This window comes from Panthera onca, chromosome E2 (assembly GCF_046562875.1).
Source record: "Panthera onca isolate mPanOnc1 chromosome E2, mPanOnc1 haplotype 2, whole genome shotgun sequence".
NCBI classification, from domain to species: domain Eukaryota; kingdom Metazoa; phylum Chordata; class Mammalia; order Carnivora; family Felidae; genus Panthera; species Panthera onca.
Window position 1 is genome coordinate 49,268,929 of NC_138353.1, and position 19,183 is coordinate 49,288,111.

At 52.8% G+C, this 19,183-nt stretch overlaps 1 protein-coding gene across 3 annotated transcripts in view; it reads left to right on the plus strand.

Moving 5' to 3' along the window:
- The window catches only part of ZNRF1 (zinc and ring finger 1), a 103,891-nt gene extending 85,465 nt beyond the window's left edge, over positions 1-18,426 (plus strand). The window contains exons 2-5 of one of the 3 annotated variants that reach the window (XM_060650132.2): positions 4,003-4,098; positions 14,418-14,523; positions 16,176-16,267; positions 17,144-18,426. In XM_060650132.2, the coding sequence (XP_060506115.1) occupies positions 4,003-4,098; positions 14,418-14,523; positions 16,176-16,233 (260 nt within the window). In that variant the 3' untranslated portion in view covers positions 16,234-16,267; positions 17,144-18,426. The other 2 variants (XM_060650133.2, XM_060650131.2) reach the window with 2 other exon arrangements.
- Positions 18,427-19,183: the final 757 nt, after the last annotated feature.

The following is a 19,183-nucleotide window of genomic DNA, read 5'->3' on the forward strand; positions in this document are numbered from 1 at the left end:
CTAACTGACTGAGCCACCCAGGCTCCCCACATTTGATCCTTTCAAGAGTGAGGGAAAGTACTCTATTTTTCAGGTGAGGAAACAGGTCTGGGGAGGGTAGATTACTTTCCACATCTTGAGCCTGGAAAGCCCAGGTGGTCTTGTCATTGCCCACTCACATTATAGACTGAGTTATTTTTCAATCCCTACCCACCCCCATTCCAGAGGTAGGTGATTAAAGTGGCACTAACCCTGCTTTCACTAAAGTACAGGTCTCTTGCTACCACAGTGCTGCTCCCTCGCCAGATGGAATATTTCCCAACCCACCTCTTTCTTAAAACCCTGTTCTGAAGTGTGTTTCCCAGCACCGCCAAGCAGTTGACTCAATTTCAACACTGTCTCCCTAGAGGTAGCATCAGACCGCACGGGTTAAGGGCTCAATCCCACAAGACCGCCCCCACTTCAGACACCAATCCCAAGTCCATGTTGTCGCCTATGCTTCTGCCCAACTGGCTCTTAATCAGTGGTTCCTATGACCCCCTTCTCAGGTTCATTTAATTTGCTAGAGCCGCTCACAGAATTCAGAGAAAGAGTTTACTTACTTGATTACCATTTCGTTTTAAAAGGGTAGAAGTCAGGGACACGCAGATGGAAGAAATGCTGAGAATGAGGTATGGGGATGTGGCGTGGAGCCCCCATAACCTGTCCGGGCGGCACCACCCTCCCGGAAGCTCTACGTGTTCACCACCCTGAAGCTCTCTCAGCCCTGTGATTCGGTCTATAGGCATGACTGGTGAAATCATTGGCCGCTGGTGATTGAACTCCATCTCTAGCCCCTCCCTTCCCCAGAAGTTGGGGGCAGGACTGAAAGTTCAGACCTTCTGATGAGCTGGTTGGTTCCCCTTGGAACTAGCCCCCCATCTTTAGTGTACCAGGGACCTTCGCAAAGTCACCTCATTAACATAAATTCTGGTGTGGTTGAAAGGGACTCATTATGAATAACAAGACATTCCTTTTACCTTACTGGCTCTGGAGCTATTTCGGGAACCAGTGACAAAAGACCAAATACTACTGGTCTTATTATGTTAGGGAATTCCCAGGGTGTTATAAACTCTGTGCCAGAAACAGGACAAAGACCAAATACATAGTCTTATCATAAATCACAATATCACACGTGTGGTGGGTTCCTTCTTCCCTGATGGAAAGGACTTTAGATTGCAAGCTAAGAAATCTGACTTGGTCTCAGCCCCACCCCCTCAGGTGTTTGAGCTGATGTCTTCCCTCAAGGCCTCTTTGTCTTTACAAGGAAGGTACTGGCCTAAACCTGGGAGTTTGTTTTTCTAGGACATAAATGTCCGGTGACATTTCCTTGTAGGCCTTCTTGTTGGGTGGCCTACTTCCCACTACCTTAGCTGTAACTCGACTCCCGCTCCTGCATTCTGGGAATCATGTTGGGATGGGGGATGATTGATGCTATTATAGTGATAACCATGAATCTGCTCTAGTGTGTCAGAAAAGTGAGTAATGTGAAGTGTAAGGCCTTTTATCAGTAGCAACAGTTCGCTTGAGCACCTCCTAGTGACTGTATCAGGGCCTGGCGTTGGAGGAGCAGGTCCAGAGCACGTCCACCCTGGCATGCCAGCGCGGAGCCCTCGGCCTGCAGACAGTGTGCCAACGTAGCAAGTTTAAACTAGAAAAGTCCTGTAGTCACCAAGTCGTAAAACCTTGGTCTTTTGAGTCAGAAAAAAAAGATGAAGGAATCTCTGAAGAAAATAAGACAATCTCCCAATGGTTGGTCATTCTGTGGGATGTTACTTAATACTAACTTCTTTGCAGGGCCCGGGCCTGAGGGCAGATCCAAGGATGCAGAGAGACTTAGGTTAGAGGTGAAGACATCCTTGTCCTACAAGACTCAAGTGCATTACTCCCTTGTCCACCACATATGCCACACTGGGTCTGTAGATTTCTAACCTGAGTTAGAAAAGAATCAGCCTGACACATCTGAGATCTGGTTTTGGCTGAAAATTTAGAATGGACCCTCTCTCACCATGTTTCTTTACAGTCTTCTGGTTTTGTTATTAATAGATTCATAACCACCCAGAGATCAGAAAATACAGCCCTTGGATTGATAGCATTTGCAAGACTTTTAGTTTTTATTTTTTTTAATTTATTTATTTTGTGAGAGAGAGAGAGAGAGAGAGAGAGAGAGAGAGAGAATCCCAAGCAATCTCCACGCTGTCATTGCAGAGCCCAGTGAGTGGCTCAAGTTCCCCAACTGCAAGATCATGACCTGAGCAGAAACCAAGAGTCAGACGCTTAGCTGACTGAGCCACCCTGGCACCCCACCAGACATTTTAGCTGAGACACAGGATGCTAACGATCTTTGAGGGAAAGGGTTGGGGGAATGGGGACTGTGCCACGGAGTGAGGTCCACTTTGTCTGTCCTTAACCGGACCCTGGATTTTCTGTCTGGTCCTATAGATCATTGTCACTGAAAAGAGGAGGGTTTGGAGAAGACTTTAAGCAAAGTATTTGTGCCTTACATGGGAACACGGGAGCTGGCTTGCTTCCTGTCTCAGCACCAGCAGCTGTCAAAGTACAGGGCTTTCCATACAGAACGAACAAGGCCCTGGGAGAGACACTGTCCGGGAGGGAGCAGCTGACAGTCAGTACAAGCCCTCAGCCTGTTATCTGAGAAGAAATTGTTGCTGCCCGATATTACCAGCATCCCGTGAAACTGTGCATGGAACACTTCAACTAAAAGTTTAACAGGAGAGTCAAACCTCGACAACGGTATTTAGATGTGCCGTCATGGACCTAAGATGTCCAAACTGCGTGGGTAGGAATTGTGGTCATAAAAGAGAGAGGCTGTGATGTATGAAATTTGATGTGGACAAATAAGTAATAACTTGCTGATGGTCTTAGATCTTCCTGGTAGAAAAGAAAAGAAATGATCACTTGAAAATAATTTCAATAAAAATTAAAATGGGGGAAATTGGAGATCGTTTATCTTTAAAAAGTTGTTCAGGGGCGCCTGGGTGGCTCAGTCGCTTAAGCGTCCGACTTCGGCTCAGGTCATGATCTCACGGTTTGTGGGTTTGAGCCCGCATCGGGCTCTGTGCTGATAGCTCAGAGCCTGGAGCCTGTTTCGGATTCTGTGTGTCCCTCTCTCTCTGTCCCTCCCCCACTCACGCTCTGTCTCCCTCTGTCTCAAAAATAAATAAACATTAAAAAAAATTTTTTTAAGTTGTTTATAAAAAAATAACTCAAGGGACTATGTTTGATTCATGGAGTGCAGCTCAGAAGATTCTCAACCAAAATCTCCAATAATTGGGCACAGTTCTGGTAAAACTCCTTGGCTGTCTAAGCAGTCCAGACTTCCTTGGGAGGGGGACGGCAGGGTCATGACGCCCTGTGTTTGCCTGGTGTAGTGGAACAGCTGTTCCTGTCAGTGGCATATGGCCAAGGCGTGCGTGGCATTTGGGAGGGCTCCAGAGGGCCACCCTGCTGCTCCACGCTCTCAGGGGACAGCTGCCTGAGCCGCAGGGAGGCAAGGTGCCACCTGGTCATGGGTGGTCGAGGAGGTACGGCTCTATGCCTTCCTCCCACAGGTGATCAGCCGTGTGGTTTGGAGCTAGTGAGGAGGAAGGGTATTAAACACTTTGTTACTCAGAGACTGATTATTTGTTTGCCTGGATTTTATTCCTCCCTATCGCTGCTGCCCACTAGAGTCCCTGGGGAAAGGATCTAAATGGAGAATAAAACTCAAACCAGCTGCCAGTGACTTCTGATAAGTTTCACCGATGGGCCTGTAGCAGGGAGAGCCCTGGCGAAACAGGGGGATCCGGGAGCTGTGATAAATAGCAATTAATGAAGGAGAAATCGGGTCTAGGGTGTATCCAGATTGTAATTCTCCATGTTGACTCTGACCCCCACATGACTGTAGCCATCTGCGGTTTCTGTGTTTATTGTGGACGTGCTTGGTTTGGAGGAGACATTTCACACCGTTTTCCTGTCTTTCAGGTTTCAAGTGCCCCATTTGTTCCAAGTCTGTGGCTTCTGATGAGATGGAAATGCACTTTATAATGTGTCTGAGCAAACCTCGCCTCTCCTACAATGGTAAGGGTTTGGCCGGGGGCGGGGGAGTCTCCAACTCAGGGTCTTCCCGAGTTCGAGTGGTTCTGGGAAACCTTTGCACCCCCCTTTCTGGCGGGAATGCCTGCGTGGTGTTGAGGAATCCGACTTTTGAAGGCGTCTCGGTGCACCAGCTGGAGAGGCAGCCGAGTGGAGCAGGAAGGCGGCCCAGGGGTCAGGCCCGTGGCACCCAGAAGTCTCTTGGGTGCCCAGGCTTCTGCCCCCTTAGTTCCTTGCACCTCAGGTTGGGAGATGCGGCCTTTGCCCATTTACACACCTGAGGGCAGAGGGCCTGGAGGGGACGCCACCTCTCCTTGGGGAAGGGGACATCTGTGCTGCTGGTGTGCACGGAGTGCTTAAGCCTTGGCGTCCACAGCAGAATACATTCACCAAGTGGACACCCTTCAGGGATTCAAAATGCTGACCTGCCACCTGGTCGCTCCACCAAGGCCCCACTGCTTCCTGCTTCAGAGCCGAGCAGTGAATACAACAGGTAGAATCGCCAGGCCAGGCCGTTCCTAATGTGGTGCCTCTGTGGACAGTGAGCATCAGCGTCTGCCTCCATCACTGACTGACTGGACAGTCTGAGAGGCAAGAGCTTAGCAGAGGTTTAGTTTCCAGGTCCATGAAATGGAGCTGTCAGTAACCTGGCTGTGAGGATTTTTGTCAGAACAAAGTAAGATATTCACACCTAAAACCCGGCAATACAGAGCCTGACCCGTGGTCAGTGCTCAGGAAGTTACAGCTGGCATTGATCGGAGACAGTCACCCTCAAAGATGTGAGCCCATCCGTGGGTTGGTTGCCTTTCGTTTTCTAGAGTGGACTGGCCTCTGTGTAGTGCTGGGTGCCGTGGGCTTCCACCCTGTGTTCACTCTCGTGTGCTTAGTCTGGTCCTCAAACCGTGTTCATCAGAGAACTGCGCCTTCTGCAAGGCACTAGATCTGAGGGGCATGTGCTCCGGCCCCGTCACGGGGCTACTTCTGGGGTTAAAGTCATAGCGGTGCTCGGGACAAGTTCTGTGATTTCTCAGAGCCTGTGGACTGGATGGGAGGTGAGCCTCTGATCGCTTGAACCCCCTCCTGACGATGAAGGTTTTCTGAGTAGATTCTCCTTACAGAGCGGTCCTTGGGCTCCTGCCTCCACACAGCGTTAGCCCAGGAGGCCTGATGATTCCAGATTGTTCCCTCGAGGTAAATCTGACAAATCTGACATTCGTTCTCCTATAAACACACCCTACTATTCTCTTATCTCTGATTTACTTGCTCAGCAGAAAGATCTTGAGTACATGTGGGCAGGCCGGTTATCTGCTTGTCTCCACGACACTCAGTCTGGTCGTATTTGCTCAGGTCAGAGGACCAGCCACAGGGAATGTCGTGGCCCCACCTCTGCCCCCAGCATTTCCTTCCCCTTCATCTGCTACCTGGTGCCCAGGAAGCCCTTCTTCTTCCCTATGGACAGCCTCTCACTGTCCCTAGACACTGACCGCTGCCACATCTCTGAAACTTGTCATGTGAGCTCTGGGCTTCCTGTCAGACTCGTCAGCGTACGTTCCTTAAAGGATGTTCCAGCTCTACTTTGTCATGTTCCTCGTCTCTGCCTGGGACCATGGAGGGAGCCGAGTCTTCTCCCGTGGCCCACAGCCCTCCCCAGCCATGGCCCAGAAACTGTGTTCACTTATTCTCCGCATGTGCAGAGCCCTCATGAAGACCGCTTTTTGTCCTGTGGGTTGCTGGGGAGAGTTCTCTGTAGACACTGCCTTGCTGTCATAAGAACACAAAGCAGCCTCAGAGTGGGTTCCACGCGAGAGGACTGGGCTCTTGATGTCATCAGGGAGAACTTTGCAAGGGCAGCTGTGGAGGACAGAGTGCTCTTGGGGCCACCTGAGTGAGAAGTACCCACATGCCCCATTAGGAGAACAGGAAAGGCGAGAGACTTGTAAGTGCCCCGTGCTGCCTGGAGCTCTCCTCCTTGCCCACAGCCACAGGGAAGGGGCTCTAGTCCCTCTCCCCTCATTTCCACAGGAGAGCCAGCTTGGCAGCCCAGCCTGAGCACAAGCCACCCGCAGAAGCCACACTCAGAGTCAGAGTCCCCTTAGAAGAAGAGGAAGTTGACCAACCAGCGTGAGACCCAACTACAGCTGTTCTCAGTTCTGTTCCATTTTCCACTCCTCCTCTAATTGAAGGGCCGCCTCTTCAGGATGTGAGTGTGTGTGTGTGTGTGTGTGTGTGTGTGTGTGTGTGTAAACTAGAGGCTCAAGCACCTCCTTTACAAAAGTCAACCCTTTACCACCAGAGGCAAGGAGAGGCATGTTGTGTCTGGTCCTTTCAGTGGAATTTGATCTAAGGGGATGGAGAGGTTTCAGAAATGGCCGGCTGGCCTCTCTGTGTGCACTTAATGCCTGATAGCCAGTCTCTGTGTTTTGTGAAGACATCTAAACCTTCCAGATAAGAGAAGGCATTTGCCACTGGGGATATGTATGTGGAGTGGGAGTCTCCAGAACTTGTCTAGGGCCTATTCTAGCTCACACAGAGCACAGGCATTTCAGGGACCATAGGCCAAAGTCCCAGGTCAGGACATCTGGGTGTTTACTTTGGTTTTGCCAATAACCTGTTTTACGCCTGATCTCTCATCATCCCCACCAACTTCACTTTATCTTTTCTATTAAAAAGAAATGTGAGAAGACTTCTTTATGTTCTTTAATCTGTGAAGTATAGAGCTCTCAGAATCTTCTGGAAAGTAGGCAAGATGAGGCTTTCTTAGTGAATAGAGAGAAAAGTGCTATTTTCTTATGAAGATTCACCAGAACTCCTGGTCACTCCCCTGGAGATTTCTCATGTGTACACACACACACACACACACACACACACACACACACTTTCCGTAATTGCTGGCACTAATTGGGGAAATTTCTAGAAAATTTGCAGCGGTTATGTAAGATGAAATTTAGTTAACCACCAAAGGAAAAAAAGTAGAAACCTCCTAAATGAGGCAGATAGAAAGTAGTATTTTTCTTATTATGAGGGTTGGCCTGAGCTGTGGATTGGAAAGCCTCCAGTAGCGGCCTGCCAGATTAAAAAAAAAATTTAGGAAAGGCAAGACTAGATTAACTGGTTCACCCAGTGCTCAAGAGAAATGTGCAGGCCAGTAACTGGTGCTCCCAGGGCAAGCACCTGGCTAGGAAGGCTTGTGAGTAGTTGCCCCATGCTGAGGGTGTAGGATGGGTGCAGGGCCCCAGAGCACTGAATGTTCCATCCTTCTCCTCATCCACGGGTGGCTCTGAGCTCAGGACCCCTGGGAGATGAGGGAGGAATTGGGGGGACCCGCTTTTGTGGATAAATGCAGTGAGCTTGAATGGCCCTTTAATTTCTCTCCATGTGCAACATCTATTTGTGGTTCTGAGACCAGGGAACTCACCCTCAAGAATAGGCACTCAAGGAGCTCCTGGGTGGCTCAGTCAGTTAAACATTCGACTCTTGATTTCAGCTCAGGTCATGACAATCTCATGGTTCTTGGGTTCGAGTCCCACATTGGGCTCTGTGCTGGTGGCACGGAGCCCGCTTGGGATTCTCTGTCTCCCTCTCTCTCTGCCCCTCCCTGTTTGCGCGCTCCCTCTCTCTCAAAATAAATAAATAAACATTAGAGAAAAAAAAGAATATGCTCTTAAATTTTGATCTTCACATTGCTCAGCTAGCAGTACGAGCCTTGAGATTGGATGGGGCACTTGATTTTGCTATGAACAAAATAGAACCATAATACTGTCGGGGGCGTGACAGATGGCCAGCTGTCAGTGGAAGGTTTAGGGGGCCCACATTCCAAGACTAGCCAGGAGTCCTTGGCCCTGGTAGATTCTGGGGGGTTTTAGGTTCCTTTGCCAGCAGTGTTAAGGAGAGCTTGGTTGCTATCAAAGTAGCTTCAGGAGATTGTCTCCCCTCAGCTTTCTTTCTTCTCTTTCTTTCTTCTTCTGGACCCATGCTCTGCTTCTAAGGTCCTGACTACCCTCTTCCCTCCTCTCCGCCAAAAGTCATTGCCCCCGACTTTAGGGCTCTTAAAATGCTGCATGCCACACAAAGTTTCTTTAATGGAGAGGGAATCTGACTCCCTAAAAAGGCAGGAATGCCTCCTTCGAGTTTACCCCAAGGCAGCAGACTTGTGTAAACGGTGCTTATCTGGCCTGTGTCCCTGCTGAGAGCCTGTGGTTGGCATGGAAATGCCTTTTCTTAGGCCTGGGGGAGCCAGGTCCTCGCCTTGGAGTGTGCCCAGCCCAGTGGGGCACTGGCAGGGGCTACCGTTAGATGCTTCGGCAGTGCCGGACTCGGAGGTGTCGGTCCTGGTGCCCCTCCTACAGGAAGAGGGCTGGTGACCGGAGGGCCACTGGGAGAGCGGGGAACCCGTGGGCAGGAGACCCACAGGGGCTTGCCGCAGTGGGGAAATCAGAATCGGGTAGTTACAGAAGAGACTTGAGCTGGGTCGCCATGGGGAGCCTCAGTAGGGATGAAGCCCTCCGGGCGCAAGCTTTATTGGCTGCCCCCTCTTGGCCACCATCATTGCAGTCCAGCCCACCAGAACAACTGGAGCGTGCCCCACAGTCTGGGGCGTTAGGGTGGGGACGCCACTGCTGGGAGGGGAACCCTCTGCTCCAAGTTTCCCCTTTTCCTGGAGATTCCCCAAGAAGGGAGCCGGCGAAACCGGCGCCGATGGCACTGCTCCTCCCTGTCCCCCAGGAGACTGGGCCAGCAGCTCTGCCCTTGTTGAGGAGACCAGGCTGTGCTGCACCTGGGCAGGAAATGAGGCCAGGAGGCGGGGCCAGTGTCTCTGCGTCATTTGCTAAGGGTTCTCCCTCTGGCTCCTACCTTCCTTCCCGCCAGGGCTTTGACAGCCATTAAGCACCAGAGGAAATGCATTATGTATCGTCCTGCTCTCAGCTGCTGGCTCCGAGCTGCACCAACTTCAGCTTTCCCTCCAGGCTGCCAGCAGAAAGGGATCAGTAGCTATTTGGGCCTTCCTGCCCCCTCCATGCCGCCAGACCAGCCGTTCGGGCAGTCCCTTGGGGAACGTGGAGCCAGCACTCCACGGGGCAGTCAAGCCCAACGTGGCAGCCCTACACCTAGGTTCCTCCACCCCCCACCCCCCGGAGCCCCTGCATGCACACAGTCACAAGAAGAAGAAGATCTGAAGTTGTGGGTGAGATGGGTGGTGTTTTCCGGCCCCAAGGGAAGAGACTCCATCACCTGGTCTTTTAAGGAAGGGAGGTAAGGTGGCCACGTGGAACTTGTCTTGGGAGTCATGGCCACTTACCAGCTGCATGAGCTGATCCAGAGACTCCCACAGGGTCTTTAGGACTCATTGAGATGTTTCTGTGAAGTTCTGGCATACAGCTGGCCCCAAAGAAATGAGGCCTCCTTTTCTCCTCCTCCTGCATCTTGCTTTGACAAATAGCAGCTGTCAGAGTGCCCCTCTACCCCGTATCTCAAGGCAGGAGTAGAAGTATGCAGCCCCTCCCCAACCCCAGTCCCTGCCCTGGTGTCAACCTCTCCCACTGTGGTGCCAGAGAGCTTTGCCTCTCGTTTGGCTCCCTCATCCATTTGGACGGATAGATATTGGCATCAGTTAGCACCACTCCCACTCAGACCAGACACTTCTAAACTCCCTCTTGGGCAGTGGCATTGGCTTTGCACAGGGCATCAGGGGCCTGGTGGGGCAGGGAGTGGAAGGGGGGTGGGGTGGGGTTGTCGGGAGCCAATAAGAAAAAGGCAGAAAGCACAGCTTCATCCCTGTTTTCTCATCAACCAGCATCAGTTGAGGCCCCTCCTCTGGGGACATCAAAGGACGTTTGTGTCCCTGGTGGCCTCAATTTGTGCCAGGCCCAGGGTCCTCGGCTTTGTGCCTCGAGGTTCCTGACAGCAGGCAGCAGCCTCCCACAAGAAGTGTATGGAAGTCTTGGAGGAGCTAGTTGATAGCCAACCGTCAGCCCTAGCCATTTCCACTCCCCTGCTGAGCTCCCACGGACATCTGGGGGCTGCTGACTCCAGGGCCCCAGGGATTGGGACAGGAAGTTTTACTCAACCTGCTCAGGCCTGTGGCCGGATCTGTGTACCGCCTGCCTTCTGCTGTGGGAAGAATACTGCTCCCTGGGCACCGCGCCGGGTGTGGGTGCCACTGGCTTCCCCAGGCTGTCAGGGCCCCAGCCCTGAGCTCCCCTGTCCCACGGGCTTCCAGGCCCGGTGCTGCAGCCCCAGGCTGGCTGGTGAGGCGCAACACCGCACTGTGTGCGAATGGTAATTGATTGTTTCTAAGAAGATGCATCTGACCTTCGTGTGCTCAAGCCAGAGTCCTTGATAAGAAAAGGAACCACCTGTGCCTCCTATGTCTTCCCCTAGTGACATCCAGTATGAAAAGAGGGGAGAGTCGAGCAAACCTCAGGCCTTCTCTCCATTCCTGGCTCCCTTCCTATATCTCTGTCACCTCTGCTCTGGCCTGGAGCCAGTGCAGGTGGAGAGCACAGCCAGCGGCTCGGGAAGCTTTGGGGACCCAGGGAATTCTAACCTACCCATTGGGCTCACGGCTGGGATATCAGTCAGTGGGGGGAAATGCAGAGGACACTAACTGGGAATCTGTAACGTTACTGCACCCCAGGGATAGGAATCATCCATAAGTGGGGAGGAAGGGAGGAACCATGAAACGGGGCTGGGGCCCAGACTCACTTTCCCCCTGGGACGCCTGAGGCGGAGAGGGCTCCCAGGAAGGTCCGTGGTACAACTTTGCCCCCTCAAAGCTAGACTGTTTTCCTTCCCATCTTTATTGGGGTGTTTTCCTCCAGTGTTTTATTATGAAACTATGAAACATATAGCAGAGTCTGAGGGTTTTGCAGTGAACACGCAGAGAACCCAGAGTCTGAAGTCTGCGTCTTACGGTACTTGCTCTGTCACACCTCTGTCCACCAGCCCATCCTATCTTTTGATGCATTTCAGAGCCAGATGAAAACACCAGTACTTTTCTTTATTGGCGCTTTTCATTGTAAAAGCAACGCACGTGCAAACAAATTTCAAAATATATAAAGACATTTTTCTTCTAGTCCTCCTTTCCTTCACCATCAGAGTGTATATTCTCCCAGGCGTTTTCTGTGCCAACACAACCAGGTGGATACACACATACATTTCAATCTGGAGGGTATCTGGTGCTTTAAGAAATGGGATCCTGCCCTTTTACCGATCTGCCACTTGCCACATTCGGAGTCTGAGGCTTCCCTCCCCTTGGCAGACTGATGATGTGCCATTTGCTTTTTCCGTTCTTGTCACCCTTTCAGGTGGGCCTGTGGGTTAACCTGATGTTAACAAAAAGTGACCACAAATTGTATTGGCCGGGAAGCAGAGGGTGACTTCTGTCACAGCTCAAGTGCACAGGGACTTCAGTATTGACCTGGTCCTATCTTAGGCTTTTTCCTCAGGGTTCTTGGTGGGGAGCTTTGAGGCACCTTAGCCTTGTAGGCCCTGAAGAATTCTCGTTTTGAGGGCACCTGGGTGGCTTAGTTAAGCATCCGACTCTTGATCTGAGCTCAGGTCTTGATCTCAGAGTCATGAGGTCAAGCCCTTCATTGGGCTCTGCTCTGGGCATGAACGTACTTTTAAAAAAGGCGGTGGGGGGCACCTGGGTGGCTCAATGGGTTAAGCAGCTGACTTCAGCTCAGGTCATGATCTCACGGTTCATGGGTTTGAGCCCCGCGTCGGGCTCTGCTGACAGCTCAGAGCCTGGAACCTGCTTCAGATTCTGTGTTTCCATCTCTCTCTGTCCCTTCCCTGCTCACAGTGTCTCTCAAAAATAAATTAAAAAAAAAAGAATCCTTGTTTTCTAGGCCCCACATGTTTTCCTTTCCACCAAAGTCATCAGAGAGCACACAAAAACAGGCAGAGGAGGGCACCAAGCAGAGGGTCCCAGGCCCTGCGCTGCCACTCCCAGGCCCCCATCTCAGGCAAGATGTTTGATTTCTCTGGCTTCCATATCCTCCTTTGCAGAATGGAAATAACACACATGCCCTGCCTAGCTCGTAAGGTTGTGAGGCTCAATTGAACACACACATACAATCTCAGGATGTATCTCGTTTGGTGGTGCTCAAGAACAATTACAATCTTTTAGTAGTGGGGAACTGATCCTGCTTCAGGCTCTTTCTTAACATCCATAACCTCGCCCTCTCGGTATTTCTCTTGTGGTTGGAGAAACTTCTGAGTAACCTTTGCTTCCTTCATCTCTTGCACCTGCCTTCCAGATGTTAGAGTTAGCCCGGGTTCTGTCTTTGGCCTTCTTAGATGTCAGTCAAATCTCTTTATCCCACATCTACACCCGTCACCCACGTCTCTCCTCTAAACCCCACATCTAGACTTGAATAGTCTCCCGGAGGTTTCATTAGTTTGTCCAAATGGAGATCCCCGGTCAGCATCCCCTACCCAACTCTGAACTCACTTGTCCTGCCTGTCCTCCTCCTGGGTCCCCTCTCATAGTGACGAGCACCTGCCACTTGCCTGGCTGCCCTGGTCAGCACACATCATTCCTCCCTTCGTGCCCCCGTGGCTAGTGCAGGCCCTGAATCCACTGCTCCTGCATTGCCGCGTCCGCCTCCACGGTGGGCCCCCCATCTCTGGGCTCTCTCAGCCCCTTCTCCAGTAGTCAGCAGAGACCAGACGTGATCAGACCGTGTCTCCAGGGCCTCCCAGTGAACCAGATGAAGCCTAGGCACCGCAGCAGAACACGAGTCCGTCCCGAGGGAGTTGGTCCCACCTCCCCGTAAGACCCTGCGTCTCTCTGCAGAGGCCATAGCAAGCTTCCTGCGGTTCCCGATGCTTGGGTACTGTTCCCTTTGCCTGGGATGTCCTTCCCTGAACAGTCTCTGCCCTGATAAGGCAGGCATCTGCCATACTCTCACACCTGGGCCTGTGGGCATCGTCAGGCTTCCTAAAAATTCCTGTGGCTGTTCGTTTCCATTTTCTTGTCAGCCTCCCCTGTGAGACTAGGACTTCGATCCTGGGATTGTGGCTTATTCACTGACTTGCCAGTGCCCAGAATGTCACAGAAATTTAATAAAGGGCTGCCGACTCAGCCATGGTGTCTCCCTATTCTGCCCAGGCCTTTCCAGCTGTGGCTGTGCTAGGGGCCTGTGGTGTGCAGTAGCTTCCTTCCATTCATTCTTTTCTGTGGGGGGCCTTTTTCTCCTTTTTAAATTGAATTGCACAACCTAGTAGCGTTCAGGACATTCGCAGTGTTGTGCAACCATCATCTCCATCTAGTTACACATTTTTGGAAGAAAACGCCTGGCACGATTGTACTTTCGTGAGGTATCTAAAATAGAGCCCTTCTCAAAGAGCCAGAGGATAGCGTGGCGGTCGCCAGGGGCTGAGGGATAGGGAAATGGGGAGTCGCCTTTCAGGGGGTGTGGCGTTTCAGTCGTGCCAGATGAAGCAGCTCTGGAGAGCTGGTGCACAGCGTTGTGCCTCCAGTTAGCAACAGTGTAGTGCACACTTGAAAGTCTGTTGAGAGGGTAGATCTTGTGGTAAGTGTTCTTACCATCCAAAAGGGAGAAAAAGAAAACCCCTCACCCGTAAAAAAGCTACTCCCCGTCCCCTCCTGCCCCAGCCCCCGATCTGCTTTTTGTCCACATTGGCCTGTCGTGCACATTTCACATAATGGAATCGTTCAGTAGGTGACTTTTTGTGTCTGCCTTCTCAGCACGGTGTTTTTGCAGTCTGTCCGCATCGTGGCCTACCTTGGTTCTTCGCTCCTTTTCACGGCTGAGTAATATTCCACAGTGTAGATGGCCCACGTCTGTTTATCCACTGACCAGTTGGGCGGGGGATATGGGCTGATTCCACCTGTTGGCTGTTGTGCACTCACGAGTAGTTGCCGAGCACCTGTCTCTTCCGTTCCCTCTTGCCTCGTACCCGTACCATGCTTTTCCAAACCAGAACTCCATGCAGCCCCTGGTCTGTGTGTCTGTCTGGGGGACGCTCCGTTCAGGGAAATAGTTTGCCTCTGCTACGTGCCTGTCCCCCTCCCAGCCCTTTTCAGCCTCCATCCTCTGCCCCTCGTTTGGTGATTAATCCCATTTGTCTTCAGATAATTCATGTGCCGTGTGCGTGTCTTGTCTCTGCAGTACCTTCAGGTCAAGGTACCCTTGGTCTTCTGTGTCGCCCACAGAGCCTTGCCCACTTCAGGGGACCCAGGCGGTCCCAACCAGCTCCTAGACCCCTGCCTGCCTTGCGCCACCTGTCTGCTGGCCACTGACCCTCTCCCACTCTCCTCTGTCCTCCCTTTGCAGATGACGTGCTGACTAAAGACGCGGGTGAGTGTGTGATCTGCCTGGAGGAGCTGCTTCAGGGGGACACGATAGCCAGGCTGCCCTGCCTGTGCATTTATCACAAAAGGTACGAAAGGGTCGGCAGGGCCAGCTCAGCCCCATCCGAGACCCCAGAGGGCTCCTTCTGTGCAGGTGGGGGAGAGAAGGACGGACCCTCAGCACTAGCCATTCTGTCCCCTTTGGTTGCGGGATGACCTCTCCTCCCTGCCAAGGGCTCTGAGAGGGGTCGAAGCAGAGGCCCGCAGATAGAAGGTCTGAACATGCCAAGTGTAGGGCAGAGCAGGTCTCTGGTCTGATGGCCTGGAGGGTGGGGGCTGACGGGGAGACCCGTGGAACCCCACAGGTTGGAGGCACTTAGGACCCCACCTGGAAGGTTGATTCGCCATCCGTCTCCTTGAGCCTTATCTTCCTCCGCGGGCCCCTCTCCTCCACGGTGTGAGGACCGTCATCTGTGCCAGAGAGGCAACAGGGAGGGGTGTGCGAGCCGCCCCTGCACCCGCCCCTTCTCCCCAGAGGGCCAGAGGCAGGAATAGCCACTACCTGTGGGGCCACGGCACTGAAAGTTGCTATAATTAGCGGGGCTGAGATTTGTCCTCAGGCTCCAGTATGAGCCTCGTTCTTGTTTCCAGCTGGAAAGAAGACACCTCCTTACCCAAGACAGGAGGACGCTCTGTGCCATCTGCTCTCGGCTCCTTGAGTCCCAGAGCTTCTCCTGACACGCGGGCTTTTCCAAAGCCCGATTCACAGGGCTGTTGGCCATGAGGTGGTCGTGGCTCCTGGTACCCAGACGTGGCCAGTTTATGAGAGGCTCCAGGTCGGGGTGGGGTGAGGGGGTGCTCTTGGCCTGGGCCCAGCACAGATTGCTCCAGTGTCCCCAGAAGGCACCACTCAGAATCAGAAGATAGAAATCTTTGGCTCTGGGGGAGAACGATGCAAATTATCTACCTGGTTCCTGTCTTTGAAAATTACCCTATGTTGGTACATAAGTCAGAAAGCTGTTTTGGGCAATCTCTGTTCCCTGTCTGGTTCAAATGGTCCTTTCTGTGAACACTGGAGACCAGGGTTTCACTGTTAGCCTCCTGTCTGGCCCTCCCCAGCAATGTCCCTAAGCTGGAGGGCTGGGCCTCCCCTTCCCACTTCTCTGGGACAGGCTCCATGCCGTGTGCCCACCACAGCTGACCAAGCTCCGTAGAGCCTGGGGATCTCCTGAAGGTCCCACCAGGGAGGGAGCCTCAGGCTGTCCCTTTGATGGAAGAAGGGGTTCCCGGGACCCCAGTGCCCAGAGCAACGGCCAGCCTGCTGGGTCTTGGTTTCCATCTGCTTGTGCTTTAAGCCCGAGAGATGGTGGGCTCACTGCCCTGCCTGGCCCTCCAGCTCTCACCTTCCCCCTGGTAGCTGTTGCCTCTCTCGAGCCCCCATGTAGGCGAGGCCTTGGTCCCTCTCAGGGCCACACTCGCCGTTTCCTGCCGGCACCCAGATCCGCCCAATCCTGTACCCATCGTGCCGGGCTGATGCCTCGGGCTGGGCCAAGATCCGTCCTGGTTCTCTCCTTCCTGCTTCAGAAAGTGGGTGTATGGGGACACGCTTGTTTTTCCCTGAGGCGCGAGCAAGTGAGATTTAGCAAACTCCTGATCAGAAGCCTGACCCTTGGAGAGCGCCCTGTAAGGAGTGGCTTGGTCCACGGGTAACATGTCTCCCCTTGCCACCTCCCTGCCTCAGTTGCATAGATTCGTGGTTTGAAGTGAACAGATCTTGTCCAGAACATCCTGCGGACTGACCCTGCTGGGCTCGCTTGCTGACTCCTCTCAAAGGTGAGCCTGTGGTTGGGGGTGCTCCGGGCTCAAGGCCGAGGCTCGAGTCACTCTGGGGCCTGGAGGTAGGGGAGCATCTCGTCAGTGGTTCTGTGGGGGAGGTGATTCTCCAGGAAGGACAGGAAGTACAAACTCCCATGGTTATGAAGGGGAGCTTCAGCAGAACTAGGTTCTTTGGAAAGAGGCCAGTGTGTGCAGACATCTAGAGTGAATCTCCCTGAGGAAGGTTCAGAAAGACCCCCTCGGAAGGTGCCGGGTGGGAGGGGACCGACACTGGGTTCTCACCAGCCCCGCCTTGTGCGTGAGGGGCGGCCCGAGTCAAGCCTGCGTCTCGGGGTCTCTGCCTCTTCGGGGACAGGGGTGGACATCAGACTTACTAAACAAGACACCCTGTGGGACAGTGCCCTGTCCTCTGTGGTGCTCATCAGTGATCACCTTAACCGCTGCTCTTCTGCCCGCAGGCCACCTCCCTCACGCTCACACACAGCCACACTCACACATACTCACACCCACATACTCTCGCCTACCCTCACACACTCATCCGCTTCCAGATGAATCAGCCGCAGTAGGCCAGCACGACTACCTTTCCCTCCAGATGTGCACACGTGGTCCCCTGTATAACCGTCCAGTCTGACTGTCCCTTTCTTCCCCAGGGCACCTTGCTTTTCTGCTGACCATCCTCGCCCGTCCCCCATCCCACCTGTCCCTTGCGAGTCCTGGGCTAGCACTTTCTTTTTTTCTGGCAAACAGACAAAAACCCCAGGGAAACCAAAACCCTGACTCCACCTCATCTCACATCCAAAGGTTTTGGGGCCTCTTTTCTTCTCTCTCTCTCCCTTGTTTTTGTTTGTTTTGTCTTCCTTTGTTCTTCATTAGGTTTATTTTATTTATTCCAAGTAAACTCCCAGAACAGCTGATGATGTCAGACAAATCAGGGACATTTGCTCTTTTTACCTTCCCCTCAAAAACTGAGGACATGGGGAGAAGAAAAAGCAAGGGTGAGAGTGAGGCAGAGGGACTGGGCCGGCGCCGGAGCGGGAGTCCAAATCCCGGCGTGACTTCTGGCTTCGGGCCCCGGAGCGGAACCACAGACGCCCGGCCAGCCTCGGCAGGATGCACGCGGCCGGCCTCGCCGACACGGCGCGACTTACATGTTACGATCCACACAGGGACCGGCCAGCCCCCGTTCCCGAGAGGAGGCATCGGACACGGGCAGAGCTGAGCTGGGGACACCAGTGGGAACAGGGCACCCCTTCTGCACTGACTTCCAGAGAATGGTTCTCCCTTTCTCCCTGAGGACACCAAATGGATGAGAGCGAGTTTGAGAGAAGAAAGAATCAACCGCCATCCTTCCCCTCACCCCTCATCCCAGGAGGGAAAGGGCATTTTCTTTTTCACCTTTGAAAGGCGTTGTGGGTCTGTCTAAAGTGTTTACAAAAAAAAAAAAAATTATAAAAAAAAAGTCTAGTGTCGACTGGTGTTTTCCCTCGTGATGTTTACAGATTGCTGTCTGCTGCCCAGCTAGAACCCACTCAGTGACAGAACCGAGCAGGGCCACACGCCCCGATGGCCCAGGAGCAGGCACACGTGGCCTCCTCCCATGCCCGGCACCCCCACCGGCCCTCTCTATCACCAACCACTCTGCCTTGGGTATTTTGGGGTTGTTTTTTTTTCCTCCATTCTTCTGGCTTGGTTTTGCACATTTCTCCCCCAGGACCCTGATATGTAACTTTATTGCCAAAAAAAACAACCCGTCAAGGACCTACTCCTCTCCTTTTCCTTTTCCTCTTCCTCCCTCCCCTCCTGGTTCTGGTCAGTTCAGAGGATTTAACAATCACAAGTGTCCTGCAAAAATGCCTGAACATTTTTCTTAGACCCTTGTGGATTTTTTTTTTCCAGAAAACTTAAACAGACAAAAGACTTATTAAAGGAGTATGTACAGTTACCCCTGTTTTCAGGCACTCTGTTTGAGAACATTTTAGCCATTGATGTTCACACGTGGCATCAGCCCATGCAAGATAGGTTTCTGTATTTATATATTAAAATACAAAAAAAAAAAACCTTATAAAATGTTTAAAAAAAATGTTCAAAGCTTGGAGACAAAGCTTTCTTCATTAGTCAAGGTGTTTTGATATGGTATTAAAATGTCTAATAAAAGATGCACTGTGTGACTTTATTTTACTGAGGTAATCGTTACACGACCAGGAAATGGGGCTTGAAGGCCTGTCCCCCCGCTCCCTCACCTACATCCTTAGCAACTTCCTCCAGGCTTGGCGCTGCAGGTGTGTGAAGTGGTCCTCAGAGCAGTCATGCCTGGGCAGGGGGACCTGGCAGGTCACACCTGAGTCCTTCAGATTTACTGACCCTCCCAGGCATCATGGAGTCCATCTGCCATCACCTGTGGCGTGGCCGTGACAGAACTCTTCAGGAAAGATCTGCGGGGGCAGAGATCGCGCAGCCAGCGGAGGCTGCGAGGATGCGGATTCCTCCAGGTATTGGCCCAGTCCCCTCACTCCCCCACCCCCACCCCTGCCTTCCTTCATCCTCCGCTCCCCGTCCCACGTCCTGTCCTGCCCTGCCTGTTGCTCAGTCTACATCTCAGTGCTGACTCATGGGCATGCTTCATTGAGGCCCAGAAAGAGGCCCTGTTTGGGGCCGAGCCAGCTCAGAGCCCTTGAACTGGAACCAGCCACTCAGGGCTCACAAGAGTTGGCACACCTAAAGCCGGGCGGGAAGCTCAGGGCAGGGGGAGCGGTGCATGCCCGGCCTCTGTCCCCGGGCCAGACCGGCTCCTGGAGCAGCATTCCGGAGCCTCCTGCAGAGCCTGTGAAGGAGAGCTCCGGAGGGAGATGCCTCAAGCTTCTCTGCTCCAACTCCTCCTCGGGCCCCTCTTGTGCTCGGCGTACTGTCCAACAT